Source organism: Harpegnathos saltator, unplaced genomic scaffold, assembly GCF_003227715.2.
Source record: "Harpegnathos saltator strain DR-91 unplaced genomic scaffold, Hsal_v8.6 scaffold293, whole genome shotgun sequence".
Lineage (NCBI taxonomy): Eukaryota > Metazoa > Arthropoda > Insecta > Hymenoptera > Formicidae > Harpegnathos > Harpegnathos saltator.
Genome location: NW_020230087.1, coordinates 464961 through 483084, shown reverse-complemented (window position 1 = coordinate 483084; position 18124 = coordinate 464961). Strand labels below are relative to the sequence as shown.

The 18124-nt window shown below is 47.5% G+C and overlaps 1 protein-coding gene and 1 long non-coding RNA gene across 4 annotated transcripts in view; one reads left to right on the top strand and one right to left on the bottom strand.

Annotated features, from left to right (window-relative positions):
- Window positions 1-18124, top strand: part of for (cGMP-dependent protein kinase for) — a 38840-nt gene that overhangs the window by 1322 nt on the left and 19394 nt on the right. Inside the window, exons 1-2 of one of the 2 annotated variants that reach the window (XM_025299773.1) lie at window positions 15333-15513; window positions 17610-18077. The exons of the other annotated variant lie outside the window; for it this stretch is intronic. Of the exons in view, the coding sequence (XP_025155558.1) occupies window positions 17791-18077 (287 nt within the window). The 5' untranslated portion in view covers window positions 15333-15513; window positions 17610-17790. Of the gene's footprint in view, window positions 1-15332; window positions 15514-17609; window positions 18078-18124 lie in introns of those variants that run through there. 2 annotated transcript variants of the gene reach the window in all.
- LOC112588777 (uncharacterized) lies at window positions 4969-15334 on the bottom strand. Of its 2 annotated transcripts, none has more exons than XR_003113039.1 (3): window positions 15274-15334; window positions 8347-9244; window positions 4969-6549 (listed from the first exon to the last, which is right to left on the bottom strand). It is a non-coding gene; the product is annotated as an uncharacterized LOC112588777 (long non-coding RNA). The 2 variants fall into 2 exon arrangements; XR_003113038.1 differs by lacking the exon at window positions 4969-6549 and having other exon boundaries at window positions 8027-9088; window positions 9154-9244.

Below are 18124 nucleotides of genomic sequence, written 5' to 3'. Positions count from 1 at the left end.
GTAATCACAGAGACTCTCGTCGACGCGGCGAGCGCGATTACAGGCGGTTACTCGCGCGGGTCACTTGCTTCTTTTTGCTCTCTCGTTGAGGGCAGGTTGCTCTCCAACTGCTTGGTAAGTTAACCGGTAGTTAAATCGTTCAACTTCGTCTGTCGTTCGTTTAAATTGCAGGAAAAATCAAGATAAACATACATGATTTAACTATCAGTTAACTTAGCAAGAAGTCGGAACAACCGGCGGCCCTAAGAGACGAGCGCGAGCTACACGTCCCGGACGTCGAGTCGAAATCATTTCTTCTCTTCCCTGTCGTTCCTCGCATCTCTGTTCGTCGCGACCGTCAACGGGTCGCTCGCGGTATCGCACGCGCGCCAACGTAGAACGTTAGCACCGGCGGTGTTTCCGTGCGCGGCCGGAACGACGACGACGTGTCTGCCATGTGACCCGCCGCGTCGTCGCCGTCGCCTCCGCCGCCGCAGCCGCCGCCGCTGCCTGTTTCCTCGCATTACATCGAAGTGAAGAGACGCCTTTCTCTTTCGCGAAATTGCACTTTTGCACTCGCGTTATTTATGCGCCAAGGTAGGCACTTTCGCCGCGGAGATCACTCTCGATTGCAACGCGACTCCTCGACGCCACGCGCGCAAGTCGGCCTCGACATCTCTCTCTCTCCTTCGTCTTTCGTTTCGCCTCACTCCGAAATCTTGGCTCTACGTTAACATCCCGCCGAATAACAATTCGATCGAAAACTCAGTCGATTACCCGGGCGAATGAACGGTCCGCTTGCTTACAACCTTAATCGTTCGTTTCGCAGTGAGCAGTGTAACTGATTACGTAACTTGTATATATATATATGTAATAAGCAAATATTAAATAATCAGTGAAGTCAGTGGGCAGGTAGTAAACAAAGCATGAGACTTTATTATCACTCTATGGTTCTGATATAATTTGTGATGACTTTTGATGGGAATTTTTGGGGATATACCAGGTGTGTCGGTAATTCCTTTCCGGTTTTTTCGCTAAAGAAAACACGTTATTTACAATGGATAGCTAAAATATATTTATTCAAAGTATTGGCCATTTGATTCTATACATTTTGCCCATCTCTCAGGCAGTTTATGGATGCCATTCCAAAAGAACTGTTTCTCCTTTGAGCTAAACCATTCATCGAGCCATTTTTTAACTTCTTCGAAATCGGCGAAGTACTGCTCTGCAAGCGCGTGCCCCATCGATGCGAAAAGGTGGTAGCCAGGTGGTAGTCAGATGGAGCCAGGTCTGAAGAGTACGGCGGATGCGATAAAACTTCCCATCCAAGTGATTTCAACACTTCTTTGACTGGTTTTGCTGTATGAGACGGCGCGTTGTCATGCTGCAAAATCACCTTATCATGTCTTTGAGCGTATTGTGGACGCATTTTCGATCAATGCACAGTTCAAATTGATCATTTGTTGTTGGTAGCGATCAGTATTAACTGTTTCTCCAGGTTTCAACAGTTCATAATATACGACACCAACCTGGTCCCACCAGAGCATGGTCTTGCGACCAAAGCGATTTGGCCTTGCAGTCGATGGGCCGCCTTCGCCAGGTGATAATCATGATTTTTTCGCTTGGGATTTTCGAAATAAATCCATTTTTCATCACCCGTTACTATTCGATGCAGAAATGACTTCCTTTCATACCTTTGAAGCAGCATTTCACTGACGATTTTTCGATTTTCCAATTGCCTGTCATTCAATTCATGTGGCACCCATCTTCCCATCTTTTGGATCTTTCCCATCGCTTGTAATCGTTCACAAATTGCTACTCTGCTCACATTCAACTTTTCTGCCAATTGTTTTTGAGTTTGTGTTGGGTCTTCATCCAATAACTCCTGCAATTCCGCATCTTCAAACGTTTTCGGCCTACCAGGACGTTTTTTGTCTTGAACGTTGAAATCACCACATTTGAATTGTCGAAACCACGTTTCACATGTTCTTATGGTTGGAGCATGCTCACCGTAAGTCTTTACCAGCAAACGATGACTTTCAGCGGCTTTTTTCTTTTGATTTGACAAGAAAAGTAATGCGTGCCGCAAATGCACGTTTTCAGGCACAAAACTCGACATTTTCAAAAAATTATTAATCTATAACGCTGTTATTTTGGCGGAACGTAACTTGTGTAGTTTTGAGGTTAATGTCAGTAGAATAAAATGACATATGTATTAAATCATAACATTGCATACTTATGGCTAGTGACATCTGTTACAAAAACCGGAAAGTAATTACCGACATACCTGGTGTACGTTGAAAATAGTAATCAGCCACCGCATCGCGCGTCCTGCTGCACTTCGTCCTGAGGATCGAGTCTCGGTTGTCTCCTTCGCGGGCAGGTGCTCGACGACGAAAATGCGAGTCGACCGGAAGCGCGGTGTGTGTTGACGAACGATTGCATGTTAATTAATGACGCTCACGATACACGCGTCGTATATATTGCGCCTGCCTCGAACCTATCCATATGATAAACAGTTTGATAATTCAGCGATACGAAGGCGCGCGAATACCTCGATTGCTCGTGTTCACCATAGACTTCTTACATATCAACTAGACTGAGAACTTCCATTGGTTTTCATGTGTAAAAAAAAAGGAAATATCAAATATTGAATAAATATTAACATTTTCCGGATTAAAAATAAATAAAAATAAAGATAAAAATTAATATTAACATTTAAGATAAAAATAAATATTAACATTTAAAATACAAATAAATATTAACATTTTCCGGAGTAAAAATGTCCCTGTACGGTGTAGTTACGTTTCTTTCGGCACCTTGCAGCGCCGCGCATGCGCGAAATTTTAATACTTTGAGGCGACGTTAAAGAGACTAGTTATCGGTCCAGTGTATAACATAGTCTATGGCGTTTACTCAACCGCGTCGTTTTTTCATCGTCATCTTGTCCCTTTCGAAAGAAGCGATTGTTTTGGTGCGCGGTCGTGCACGTCATTAGATCCCGCGCCGACAAGGAAAGCACGCGTGGCCGAACCACACCTCATTGTTTACGATCACGGCCGACGTTTGGTCGTCCATTCGGCGTATCGGCGTTGCGACAATTAACACGCGCTCCTCCGGTCGAATCGAATCTGTCGCGCTTGTTTGCGCGCCGGCGAGTGTCCTGCGCGACGAAGCAGCCAGGAGCAGAATGCTGGACAGGACTTGCGAAGCAAGACGCAGGCGGCAGGTTAGCACGTGTTACCAGGTGTGTGAAATTACAGCTCGTAGCTTTCTCGTTTTTAACGAACACGTTTGGCCGACGCGCTCGAGTCGTTAGATTCATAATTAGCGGCCACTCCGTAACCTATCGATGCTCCGGCGCGGCGGGGCGGGGGGGGGGGAGGGGAAATCTCTCGGTTTCGAGTATCTCTGTGCGAAAGAGAGAAAGAGAGGACGGAGAGATTATTTATGGACTTGCGTCTCCGTTTCATCATAACTCAAACATCTCAGGTTACGAGAGCCGTGGATCTTTCCAGACATATCGAGCGCGTCTTTGGCGCGCATCATAGGCGCGAGTAAAGGCTGGAATAAATCGCGTCGCGAGCGCATATTTCACGAAGGCTCGCTTGGCTCGCCATCGCATGTACTCGTTTCTCGAGGTACGTACCGACGCGAATGTAATACGTATTAACGGACGAACGAGGGGACCGAAAAACGCACTCTCGAAGCGGCGCGGACGGAAACGAGCGCGAGATAGCGCGCCGCGTTAATTGCCTGTTTGTTGATGTTCCGGCCGTCTACCGCAAGTCTAGATTTGGTCAAGGTTGCTTGCTTCTTCGCTTCTCAGGAACGAATTCGCTAATGAGTCGCGGGCCGCACAAGAATAATTAGGCCTGTTCGTTTTGTCTGCACTGCTGAACTGATGCATTGTTGCAAGTTGAAGTGAGTGACAAACGTCTAGGTTTTGTCACTTCAACTTGTTGTTGCACCAGCGGTTTCAGCGGTGCAGACAAAACGAACAGGCCTATTACGAATACCGCACGACCAGTGCGGTAAAGTGACGATCGTCAAAAGCGATTCGCCAAGTGACGTAGTCCTTACCGTCATCATGGCTGATTTCCAGTCAGCCGGCATCAGCAAGCCGGTTCTTTTGTGAGAAATTGCCCCAACGGAATATTCGTGGCGCGTACTCGCCAAGTCAAATATTCCTCGGGAGTAGAGATCGCACTCGTCGATATGCGAGAACGGCTCTGCTTCGCTCGACGAAGTGTTTCGCGATTGCTCGGCAATATGCATCAAGATATATCCGTCTCTGCAGCGCGTAACGCCAGGCCAGGTGTGTACGCGCGGCGTAATGGCCGCGTTCGCACACGCGGTGCGTAGGTGCGTATATAAGTATCGACACGCGCGGACATCGAGACCGGCGCTTAGGGGCTTTGCGGATTTGCATTCTGCGCCGGCGAAGGCGCCGGCGCGGGTCGGCGGAGATCGCCGTACGTGGGTTGCCGCGTTGGACTCGCGTTGGAAAGGTGGAGATATCGGTAACGGCGAACGTAGCGGACGAACGCGTCGTTCCGAGACTCGAAAAAGCGCGAACGAATTCTCGCGAGACGAAATTGGAATTTTGAGAAAAAAAGATGTATACACGCAAAATATCGTGTGCATTTTGCGATGCTACGTGAAAAAATACAATCGTGTTGGTGCCATTGAATATTTTTAAGGGGAAAGATCCTTATGGAAGGGATTTTCTGATTAGTTATTTGTTTGTTTGTTTTTTTTTATACAGTTGAATGTTGGTAGATGAATTTTTTTTCAGTCGCGATTGGACAGAGAGATCACGTTCCTCGTCATTGAATTTTCGTCCAGTCTTTCTATTCGCGTTAACTGAGACATTTTTCCGTACGCGGAAACAAAGTTTATTATGTAAACAGAAAAATATCGATGACGTCTGTCGAAATATTATTTAATGATAGATTTAATTTGATAATAAATCGTGGAAAGCGAACGTTGCGCAAAATTTGCGATACTTTGTATTTATACGGATTACGTGGAAATCCGACGACGCTTTTAGAACACTCACTCTTAATTATGCTTTATGTATATGTTTATTTTATGTAATAGATGAAGAAACGATCGCACGTGTCTTATAATTAAAGAGGAAAAAGAGGAAATTTTTATTTACGTTTCCTCAGGCAAACAGCACTAGAAATAGAGCTTGGAAGAGTGTACAGTCGAAGTTCGGATTTTTTTCCCGGCTTATCGCGATATCGCTTTATCGTACGCTTTCACGACCGATTCTTCGCCCGTTGGAATTTCTGCCGACGTAATTTCGCTCTTATCGCGCGAATCCCGATACGACACAATACACGCTTTATCGCACATCGAGGATTTCCACGTGAGAAAACGTGGAAAAACCTCGGCTATCGTTAAAGGGACGCCCGTTATCGCGACGCGACAACCGCGAGACTTTAATCGCGTGGCAAACAACGAGAACGGTCACATCGAAGTCCAGGTCAGGAGCAGGTGCTAATTTTAAACCCCGCTGTGCTTCATTACGCAAGTTCTTTTATCATGGATCAATGCATGCGTTGCGATTTCCTTTTATCGCGCGTTCGTTCCCGCAAGGGCGTGGTTGAACGTGATCAATTAGCGCTCCCCGCCAAGTTCGAGCGCGCACCATATGATTTCAATCTGTCCGTCGCGAATGACTGCTCCGACGAGGCGAAATAGCCGTCGCGTTGAGTCCGCGAAATACGTTCAACCCGTAAGAATCGAACATTGGCGAGTTTTCGCCTCTTTCGTCTCTCAGATACGGTATAAACGCAAAAAATTCGTGAATGCTATCGGTCGCGCACATTGCGACGTTATTTCTGAGGGAATAACGTTTACGACTTACATTTACCGTCTCTCAGATACGGTAAACGCAAAATCGTGAATACTATATCGGTCGCGCACATTGCGACGTTATTTCTGAGCGAATAACGTTCACGATTTACATTTACCGTATTTGAGAGGCGGTGTTGTAAAAACTCCCCGTTATCTCTCGTCGGCGTGGTGAGCATCGCGTTAACGTTCGCGATCTTACGTTATGAGCGTCTGCGCGATACGCGCGCAAATGACGCATGAAATGGTTGAAGATTTTGATTAAAAATTATTGCACGCTTTGTCGCCAGAGTAAAAATCGCGTCTCTTAAACTCGTGTCATTTCCATGTACAGTCGAGTGTCTCTCGATCTCTTGTCGATCTCTCTCGCGAGAGCACTTCGCCCCTTCGCGACGTTTTATCGTCCATCGGTCGTGTTGCATAACGTGGCCAAAGTTTCCTCGTAATTCGACTTTTTCCGCGAAAAGGCGTGTATTGTAAGGCAAGTGGCGCATAGTGGCGAGGATGACATTAACACCTGTTGCGCCTTAAAGACTTGTTGCTTTGCGCCCATTCCTTTCACCTATCGCTTTGCTTTTGCATTTCAAACTCGTTCTGGGAAAGAGAGGTCGATCTTAATGTCGGCCTTGTTCGCCGTTCTCGCTGAACTGAAAATCTCGCGCTTCAACTTCCGACAGGAACCCAAGCCCGACTTCATTCGATTCTCTGAAAGACAAATGTGAAAAAAGTCACTTGGTGATGATGCTAACAGACGTGTGATTGCTTCTGAATTACAAAAGTAACAGATTCTCTCTCTCTCTCTCTCTCTCTCTCTCTCTCTCTCTCTTTTATATACATATCTCGATATCGTCTGCATTCTCTGGATAAGACGAGCGCAAACGGTATGCACAGCGCGAGAATTAGCGCGACGTTTATACAGTCTCGCGATTAGCAGCGAGTTAATCGCCTAACTATGTGTGTGTGTACCGAGCGTCTGCGTTACTGCGTAATCGCGACGACGATAGAGAGAGAGAGAGAGAGAGAGAGAGAGAGAGAGAGAGAGAGAGAGAGAGAGAGAGAAGGAGAGAGAGAGAGAGAGAGAGAAAGAGAGAGTGGTCACCCTACGTACGAGCACATTGTGCGTTCGCGCGAACGCGTGCTACACACGTACACACACGCACACGATATCGTCCGTTTATCATCGGAGACCGATTTGTTTTCCCGAGCGCTTCGCATCGAGGTCGAGATACTCGAGACGAGTCTTCGGAGCCACCCGGTACATGCCGAGAGAGATCTCAGCGGTCAGCCTGCTATTATAAGAAAATGTCAAAACTGGTAGCTGGTAGGATGAGCTCGCGATGCAGAAACTATCAGCTCGTGTGTCTGCATGTGTTCGCGTGTGCATATACGAAGGGAAGGTCACGCACGAATTGTCGCCTTCCCGCGAGATAATCGCGGATAACGATCGGCCGATTATTCATCGATACGTGTCCCGCGTAAAAGAGCAGCGCGCGCGCTCGGCGAGGCCCTCCATTATCCTTGTCCGCGCTTGCGAATCCCGCTCCGGTCTGCGCGACGGTCACCGATAATGCCAATGGGCCTGAAAATAGCTCCTCGTCACGGCTTAGTGACGGCGGCATCCACGGGGCCCGTCCGCTCGCGGATACTACTTCTGCCCATCTCCTGCCAGCCGCACGCCACGTCGTCCCGTGCGAGAATAATAGCGCGGGATTCACCGCATCGCGGAGACGCGGTTACGCGATACATTCTCTCTCTCTCTCTCTCTCTCTCTCTCTCTCTCTCTCTCTCTGGGGGATCTGAATTTATTTTACAATTTATTTTACTATTTTGCAATTTCGCTTCTGTAGCAGCGCACGCGCGTCTGGTTGCGCAAACTGAACTCCTTTTTTTTCTTTTTTTTCACGTATCATTGCTGTTCGAAAATATTATACAGAGTGGAACTTTGCGCACACCGCCGCCGCCGTCGCCTCGCGCGCAGAGTCGGGCCACCGGCGGGTCAATTGGAAGTTTTATGGTTTAGGCATTGAAGGAAAACGGCGCATACGCCATCCGTCACTGTCATTCGCGCGGATATTCTCGCAGCCTCTTGGTCCGTGTGAATGGCCACGTGTGTGAGCGCACATGTGAATGTAGCTTTAAGAGAGAGAGAGAGAGAGAGAGAGAGAGAGAGAGAGAGAGAGAGAGAGAGAGGTATATACCGCGAATCGGTAAACACGGTTGATCAATTATACGACGATTACGAAACTGCGAATTATCTTTTCCTCCGCTCAGCCAGTATGCGATTTTTATACGCTCGTGCGTCATTGAAGCCTGCGTTTTCATTTGCAACCCTTGGAGGAAAAATTCCAGGCGTGTGAGCTCGCGACACGCGAAGCGCAGCGCGCATTTACCGACACGAATAAACGCAATTTCATTAAGTATGTGTACTATTAATAACGTAAACGAGCGTTAAGAAGCTCGACTATTTGTCGATAAGAAATGCAATGCACGACGTGCACGTACGTTTCACGGCCTCGCTCGAGCGCCGGTCGCGGGTCGACGTCGTCGTCTCTTCCGGCAGCAACAGCGGCGGCGACAGCAACCCGCGGGTGCGTTCGCTGATTAATAATTAGGAGAGGTTTATTTAATTTCCTACTCGCCGTCTCGGGATTATTGCGGCTAATGTGTCCGTCAAGTTCGCTTTAAGTGGCGCGCAGACCATATCGGCACTAACGTTCCGCTGATTTACCGCTCATAAAGTTTGGGAGGTGCTATTTTCGCCTCCTCCCACTTGCCGCCGCGGACGAGAGAGACCGCGAGCGCTGCGAGAAACGGCCGCTTGTAAGTAAGGAGACTACACATTTCTTCCATACGCATCTCCAGCTGCCGTGGCAATTGCTACGGCCTAGGGAGAGCAGCAGGAGAGGAGAAGAGGCCCTCCGGCCCACTTGCTCGACTCGACTCGACTCGACTCGACTCGACTCGTTGCACTCGGGTCGAGTGTTGAAACCAGTCGAGTGACGTCACATATAATTACTTCTTTGATTCACTCTCTTTCTCTTTCTCTTGTTCGCGGTATGCCCCCGGCACGACGAATTCTCGTCGTTCTCGGTCAGTGACGTGACGACAAGAGCTGCGGGCTCCTCTGCTATGATCGCTGCGACTTGTTTCGTTGTTTGTCGCGAGCGGAGAAGTCATATCCGTTCAACGCTCGTCTCACTTTCGCCTCCGCAATGGGTCACACTCTTCTGGCGTGTCTCGGAATCTGGAAAGACTGAAGCTTCGTCGTTGCGCTGGGATTTATTCCATTTAGATGCATCGTTTCCTTACGGTCTTATTGTAGATAGACTCGATGACAAACAGCAGAATTTAGGAAGGAGGAGCTTTTTTTATCGCGGCCTGTCGGTGTTCCATTAGTATTCTGCGAAAGAAAAATGGCAGATTCAATGTATACCGAGTAGAGAATCCGGACGATTAAAGAAGATGCAATTATTTCATAAACACGAGTCGCGTGCTGATAAAGAATATCGCACACAGCCGCGGGCTGCGATATAAATTTACTGTCGCGCTCGCGGCGCAATTATGCGTCTAACTTACGCGTATCTAGTTCCTCGCGCGATTCTCCCGCCGCGACGATCCGTCTGTCAAATTCCGTTTCGTTTCTCTCGTCTGGTAGGTTTTTAATTAAACAGGTGTTACTCGTAAAACGCCATCGAGTCGTCGCGAAGTTACGCTACTGACGTTGCGAATTTGTCCCCCCTCTCCCCCCTTCTCTCTCTCTCACCCCCTTCTCTCTCTCTCACCCCCTTCTCTCTCTCTCTCTCTCTCTCTCTCTCTCTCTCTCTCTCTCTGTTTGTCTGTCTCTCTCTCCCCCCCTCTCTTTCTCTCTCTCTCTCTCTCGCGTCCCCGCTTCCCTCCTGCTGCCCCTCTTTCCATTCTGGCTCTTTACCCGCCGTCCCTCCCGCGCTTATCTCGGCGTGGTTAAAAATAGACCCTGTCACGGCCATCGGCGACATTTTAAAAAGCTGAAGCCGAGCAGCACGCACGAGAGGGCGAGTGAGCGAACGGCCGAGACACGAACGAGTGAATTAGCGCCTCCGCAAGATCCGCAAGCGGCGAGCGAGCGATCTCGGCTGGTGGCGCCTCCTCGAAACGCCGTTCCGTCTCTCTGTTTCTCTCTTTCTCTCTCTCTCTCTCTCTCTCCCTCTCTCTCTCTCTCCCTCTCTCTCTCTCCCTCTCTCTCTCTCTCTCCCCGCTCGATTCCTCCGCGTCGCCGATATTCCACCTGTTCCTCGAGAGCCGTTTTCCGTCGCCACTCGGTCGGTATGTCCGTCGAGCTATTTTGCTAGGAGTAGGAACGCGGATGACTGACCTTTGGTAGACGCGAAAAAAAGAATGTAAGGTTAGAAAAGGATCCTGCGAGTTTGAATTAACGAGGGACTTACTTCGACGAGAATAGTTCCGATGGCTCGATTGACACAGAAATATGCGCGAAAAGTAGGTAGATATGTAACGCAGGTATGCATGCGTGCGTAATGTATGGAAATTGTATGAATAATTCGTAGAATGTAGTTATTGATGAATTCTGAATTTTGCACTTTGTGTGTACTTTTCCGTTTAAAGTCGGACACTTTCCATCGGCGCGAAGATAGCGATATTCGTGTCGCGTCACATCGATTAAAATTAAAATATCCAAGAACTCTTTCTTTTTCCATTACAATATGTTGACGCTCACTGCTTAACTTTGCGTTCAATATGTACCTTCACGTGAAATATGGACGCTATTCTTCATCTTTCGCCAAAAATTTCAAATATATACCTGCTCTTTCCGAGTGCAAAGAGTGCCGTTGTATACAAAACCCGATGTATCGATCTATCTATGCTCGATTCGATTTGCCTTCGATCCGGAAGTGGCCAACTTCGAGCGGAACTGAAGAACGCCATGTCTCTTCGCACGAATTCGCCGAGAAGAATGCAAACGGGAGAATGTGGTTAGAGTATTGTGACAAAACGGCGGGGAAAACGTCGCGAGACGCGACGCCGTGTCCTCATGGGCGACGATGGTCGCAGATGGACGAAAGGACGCAGAGGCGGAAATGGCGCAGAGCGAGACCCGATTCGAGGTACGACAATCAGATCTCTCGAGAGCGTCGAACCCGCGGTTAGATAACGAGCTGAACCTTGCGCGTCCATGAGACGTTTGCGTTAATCATTGCGATCGTTGGAGACAACATTACGGAAATAGCCGTCGCTTTCGTCATCTGCTGGATCTTATCGACGAATTGATTCGATGGCGTTGAACGGCTACGAATGCGTCGAACGGATTTAACGCTCAGACCGCGTCTCTCCCCCTTCCTCTTCCCCTCTTTCTCTTTCGGGGTCGTCGTCGTCGTCGTTGTCGTCGTCGTCGTCGTCGTCGTCGTCGTCGTCGTCGTCGTCGACGACCATCGCGTGCTTCGAGTTTAACCCTTTAACGTCCGACTTTTTTACAAGTGTTTTAAGAATAAAATTTGAGTTTTTTTGAAGTGAGACTATAAGTAGTGATAACCAAAAAAAATATCAGAATTTTATATTGGTTTTTTTATCATTCGTTTTTTTTTGTTTATTGGTAAATATGACTTGGATCCTAAAAGCATATACGAAATGAGCAACCTATACGGAGAAAAATGAAGAGTAATCTATACGACATAACTCTGATAGTCAGCTTGACATTTTTCAGCTGAAACTTTACTATATTTATGAGTGAAGTTTATCATTCAAAGCGTCAAGCTTACTATTTCAGGAGAATATCTTATAGATCACCATTTAGATAGTCAATCGTCCCTTCATTTTTCGCCGCATAAAAAGCGCTGTAGGTCACCAGGTTTCACGAAAATAGCTTGATTTCTTGATTTTCGTGTCCACCATATTGGATTCGCCATTTTGAATTTCTGTATTCTTTTAATCTCACATTTTGCATCTGAGAAAGCTTCCAAATGTATAAAATTATAACAGATACCAATCTGTTCATTTATAGTGCACTTCTAGGTGTCAGTAACAATGCCTAACTATGCCTCGTACTTGGAATTTGACCAAACATGTTATCATTAAAACTGAGCTAAAAACAGACTAAAACGAATCTACATACAATCTATATGCCACTTTTTAGAAGAAAAATTCACCTTACAGTGGTGCAAAGAAAACGAAAATATCTCCTTTTTTCACTAAGTTATGGATTCTTAAATGCGTTTCTGTACTGGTAACTATAGTTACCAGTAGGCGTTAAAGGGTTAAGCCGCCACGAATCGGACACGACACTCTCTCTCTCTCTCTCTCTCTCTCTCTCTCTCTCTCTCTCTCTCGTCAGTTTACTTAATATCTATTCTTGCCGCGTTGGTTTCCTCGCGACGGATATGACGCACGTGCGACTCCCTCCAATCGTTCCTTAGACTATATCTCTGTAGCTGTAAAGTGGTTGGACCTCTTTTTCTACCACCGCTACATTTCTACTTTTTCTAGAATCGCTACATTTTTTTCCTTCTTGACGCGTAAAGATTATCTTCTTGCAAGAAACGTATTTATGTTGTGAATGCGAGCGGTGATTGAGCTTTACTGGATTCAGCGTTAAAGACGTTAAATGGTAATGTGAGATAAACGTAGGAAAAATTATAATTTCGCAGGCAATTATGGACTTCAGTTTATTGATGCGCATTAGTGAAAATTTGACGCTCGCAGTTCGCGCGAGGAAAGACGAGTGACGAGTCAGAGCCTCGACGATGCAAACGGACGACGTCTGTGCGGTCTTTTCGTGGAGCAGTCAGGGTATTTCGTGCGAGTCATTCAACCAGCTAGAAACCATCGGTTGGTGCTCCCGACAATTGAGATTGGCTTGGCATTCCGACCGGCATGGCCGCGCGAGAGATCATCGCGGAATTCACATCTGGCAGTGAGGCTGCGGCTGGAAATGACACAACAGTGCAGTCTGTTGTGTATCAACGCTAACGATCTGGCCTCGCAGATAAGCACCTGTCTTCCGCACGCGATTCGCATTCCTACGCAGATTTTCCATCTATGCGTTTGATAAAATGCACTCACATCACATATGTCTCGCTCGTTTGCTCGTTTTATATATTTGCGAAGCACACTCGGCCGGCGGGCGACGCGATTTGTTTCCGTCTCATTTGCAACGGAGTCATTTCTCCTCGTAATCGAGGAGTGAGAGCTTTCCTAGCTTCTCCGTTGCATAATTCATAATCCGCGGAAGTATGCGTTTATACTCAATGTTATCATACATTATTTACGAATGTCAACCCCAATAAGCGATATTCCAAGTTGTGGCGGGCCGTGTCAGATTGTCGTCTCTTTTGCTGTCTCTCTCACAAAGCGCTCCTATCATTGCAAAAAGAATCGCGGACGGTCGCTTGAGAAAGTTACGTGAGTCCTCGTGGCTAAGGATGCCCACGTAAGGATTTCGCGCGCGCACGCGCGCGATATGCGTAGAAAAGCGATTGCGAAACAGAAACGCGCGATGGTTCTCGACGAGATTCGGCATACGCGACTTCAATAATTCAAGCGTCCCATAATGGACTCGACGCGAGAGACATCGGGGCTTAAGCCTGTCTCACACGGTCCCGCATCATCGCCGTGACAAATCCCGACAGAGATTTTCGTCACTCGTTCACGACGTGTAACGTCGTGAAAAATATATAATATGGCGTTTCGGATCAAGTCGGAATTTCAATCAGATGTAAGTTTAAACTTACTGAATTTCAAACAATTGTGTCGCGTCGTTTCTTTCCAATTTATGCATCGTATGCTGGCGGCCTTTACAGACGTGTGACCCCGCGATCGTAGGAAAGTCCAGGCTTTGAAAGTGAGGCAAGGCCTCGTCAATCGTGCACGTGTATCTTTGTTACAGATAGGCGTTGACGACGAGAGAGAGAGAGAGAGAGAGAGAGAGAGAGAGAGAGAGACGGAGAAAGAGAAAGAGAGAAATAAGATAATTACGTTTTTTAATAACCGCGCCTCTCAAAATAATGAAGTAGTGAAATTCATAACCGCCTTATCTTTCTCGCTCCTTCATCGAGCTCGGGAACCACAAACTCTTGTTGACTCGTTCCTTTGACTCGAGGTAGACTTTTAACGCGAATTATCGCGAAATCCAACAAATGTCACGAGATCTGCGTGTATTTGCGCAACGGACAAACGCGACTCCGCGGCAGTGATTTTCTCCTCTTTTTTCGACGTTTCACAACGCTCTCTCTCTCTCTCTCTCTCTCTCTCTCTCTCTCTCTCTCTCTCTCGCAATTTGCGCCGATGAAATACACAATAGGCATGTCGTCATTCGTTATCCAACGAGCTGCTCGATAAGCGCGATGAGCGGCACGCGCTGCGGGCTAAATTCGAATTTACGCGGGAGCGCACGTGAATCACGCCGTAGACGCTCGTAGACGGGATCAACATTTGCCTAACGATCTCCTGCGATCCACGCGGACGTGCGTTTATTTATCGCGCTCGTAAATCTGAGGACAGTCCCGGAATCGACAGTTATCGGCTCGCCGGGAAAGTGATTCCGCAATCTGCCTTGCCATAACGCGCGATTTATTTGCGTGTTTGGCGATAAACGCGCGAGATTGTAAATTAGGAGCGGCTGGACAGAGCGTGATTCACAGCCGGGAACAGTTGCGTACGAACGGGAATTCTATCGCGCCGCTAAGAACTTGCCCGCTGCTTTTTCCTCGCGCTTTCCTCGCGTCCGCGCTGAACTGTTTTTCTTTTTTCTCTCTTCCGCGAGATGGTCGTCGCGACGTGCCAAAGTCAAGGGAGCCGTCAGGACTGCTAGCCGGTTAAAGGCCGGTTTCGTATGTAGGGCGCATCGACATGCGAGAGACATAAATCGCTCGGGGCACTCGCTGACGCAAAGCAGACTGACAAAACGTGCCTACTCGCGCGATCAGTGGCGTAGCAGCTCGGAAATGCTCGCTTTCGCTCGTAGAAAATAACCCATTAATTTACAGATTCAATCGCGACCCGAACGCGCATGTCCCTGTTAATCAGAGCGCGAAAATACGACGCGAATTTTCCAGATTTTCCGGACGATTCGACGGAACTCGCGAGGCTCTCTCGCGGGGTTAAAATAAAATTTCCGAGTTTTTCCGAACCGGCGACGAGACGTCTACAAATTCGTTCAGATTTTACTTACGACACTGTCGATACTCAACAGTAGTGGTAATCTCAAGTATTATCGGATAGATCGTTACATGCGTACACACGTACGCGCGTACCGTGGTGGGCAATCGGTCGTGCGTAGCGTTCGGAGGGCCAAAATGTTCGGTGAAAGGAGAGAGAGAGAGACCATTTTTTAATTGGCTGCCAAGGCGACCTCGTGGAGGCGGTGGCGCGGCGGGAGTATGCGCGCTTCGAGGAAGCCGCAAGTCGCGATTAAAACGTAAAAATAGCCGGTCCGCGTACTATACGATCGTTAGTCGTTGCCGTCCTATACGCGAACTCGGAGCCGGCGGCTCTTCTGCGTGCCTCGTGTACGTGCGTAGTCCTCTTTGTGGTCCTCTCCTCTTTGCTTATCGATCAGTTGAGTCGTGTCACTTCGGGGTATCGGTTCGCGCCGTCTCCCAGTTTCCCGCAGTATCGATCGTGGGTTGTTGTAAATTCGACCTTTCAACTCTCGAAAGATCGAGACCGTCGTGAGTTCCGGTGAGTTCGAACATCTCCTCGATGCTGCGGACACAAAATTAATCCCCGTGCTTGCCCGCGACAAGTGGTAACTTAACGCGACGATCGATGTAAGATCCTCTTTCGCAAAAACTTCGTCATCGTGAATTGAACTCGGCGAAAATCGCGCACCGATCGCAGTTTCTGTTCAATGCGTCCGAAGCGTTCGAATCGCCGACGTCATTGAAAGTCGACGTTGAACTCGCGATTTTTTTCTCGGGATACTCCCGCGAACGAAAACGGGAATTCACGAAGGTTTTTAATTAATTAATATGGAATTAATGGAGCATCGTGAACTTTTAACGTTCGGCATTTAGCGAGGGAATTGCGTTCGATCGAGTCGGCATAACTTTGGCATTTCGCAGAGTCTCTCCTTCGCTCGTGCTATTTTTCAACGTTTGCGCCTTCGGATTTTTTTCTCGATACGGTTGATATAACCACGGATCGGTCAGTTGATGCCGATCTTTCTCGTCGAGCGCCGTCGCGATGCTGTAGATCAATGGCTTGATTAAAACAGATTGAGCGAGGTGCTGCTGATAGTCTGCTCCAAATTGAGCAACGTTTGATAAAGTCTCGAAAAGACTACGGAGTGTGAGAGAGCGTTTAATAAACTGGCAATAACGGTCTGCGCACGTACGTAATCAATGTCTTGTTTTCGGAGTACCGACAGGACAGTTTCCGGCAGTTTAGCCCGTTCGTGCGATGATTCGACAAATGAGAAAACAATTGCGAAGACAGTCGCGAGTTGAATTAACACTTATCATTTGGAAACGTCACGTTAGCGTCACATAGATCGCTTTGATTGAAGCAGATTGGTCGTAAGGATGAATACTTGCTCCTGAGTATCCTCTCTTTTATTGGTTTTTTATTACTACACCAACTCCGTCGGCAATTTTGTGTATGTTCACAGTATACAGGATCGATCGTCAATTCGAAAGAGACAGATTATGAGATCTTTTTTCAATCTAAAGTACACGATTGTCACTACTTTTGCATTTCGGTCTGAATTTTTACTCTGAGCAAGTATATTAAATCATCGCGTTACATTGGACAAAAAACACGGAAAATACTGAGAATATCAGTATTTCTTTTGAATCGGCAAAATCGGTAAACACATCGCATTAAATATAGTCTCATATTCCGGATAACGTATCGTCGAATGATTATCTACGCGGAAGTTTTTTTGTAGGTCGCGTTAAATTATTAATTGGCTTGCGTTAGACTCGCGCGAACTATCGCAATCGTTCCAACAGACGATCGTCTAGTCTGATTACAAACAGATGGAAAATTCAGTGAGTACATTGCAAACTCGAGTGTGTTATTTTGACGCGTATAAGCTGAAGCTTTCTTTACGCGTATCTTGTCGTGTTAAATCACGTCGTTTAAACGCGTTTAAACGCGTTAAGTGATATCCGAAATCGAAAGTGATGCATCAAATCACGTGATTTTGAGACAACCGCGTTCAAAGAAGAAACGCGTGAAGAAAGCTTCAGCTTATATGTGTTAAAATAACACACTCGGGTTTGCAGTGTATTTTTTATCCGTGCAACGCGATTGTGCACAACGTGGTCGGAGAGTTTGTGTCTGTTATTTCAGGGATATTTTTTCTTTCCAAAAAGTGCGCTGCTTCTTGTCACCTTCCGGGGAGGCCCATCCGGGAAACTTCTAACTTCTTATGTAACCGGTGCTTCGTCTTATTATCGAGGAAGCAAATATATCCCCCACTGGCTTTTGGTATCGTCCCCAACGACGTTCGACAGGGGCTCAAACTTCGCGTTCAATTTTCCCCGTCTATTAATACTCGCGACGAAGTTACAAATTGTATAAAACGTACCTCATCGTGTTCGTTTTGTGCGACGAGGTTCCGACGTCCAAGTGAAATCTAACTATAGATTCCTCAGCTTCAGAATCAGAGAATCGCTCGTTTATTAATAACTGATCATTAACACAACGCGCCGCGTCGGTAAATGAAAAAAAAAATTATGCTCCTGGCGAGTACACACAATTCTCTGTGACAAATAAGCCGTAAGACCAGTTCGAGTGCTCATGATGCGCGTATGATTAATACTGACTGACAGTGTTGTTATTCAACGATGGCTCCATTGGCAAACGAAAGTGCAGCGTGATATCATCGTCGTCATTGTCGTCGTCTCGTCCTCTTCGTCGTCTTCGTCGTCCTCGTGCATGGGTCGCGAGATCGCGTGCGCGCTACGTTGTTGAAGAGTGTCCCACGAAATTGGCGTGCTGAGAACGAGGAGAATGGATTCGATACGCGACCTCAAGAGATTGCTGTACGAACGGACGGAAGCGTTGCGACGTCGCGACGAGACCGTCGAGGCACTCGAGCGAGCACTCGAGGAGCGCGACGTCCTGATCTGCTACCTTCAGAAGGAGATCGACAGGTTCCGGCAGATCGTCGTCGATCAGAGCTTGGCGTCCGACAACATCGGTGCCAGTCAGAGATCGAAGCGGCAGGCGATATCGGCGGAACCGCTACCCCTGCGAAGCGACGCGAAACCGGTGGTGAAGTTTACCAAGACGCAAAGGTAGAGATGGCTGATGATGATGATGATGTCTCGGTTGTGTCTCGCGT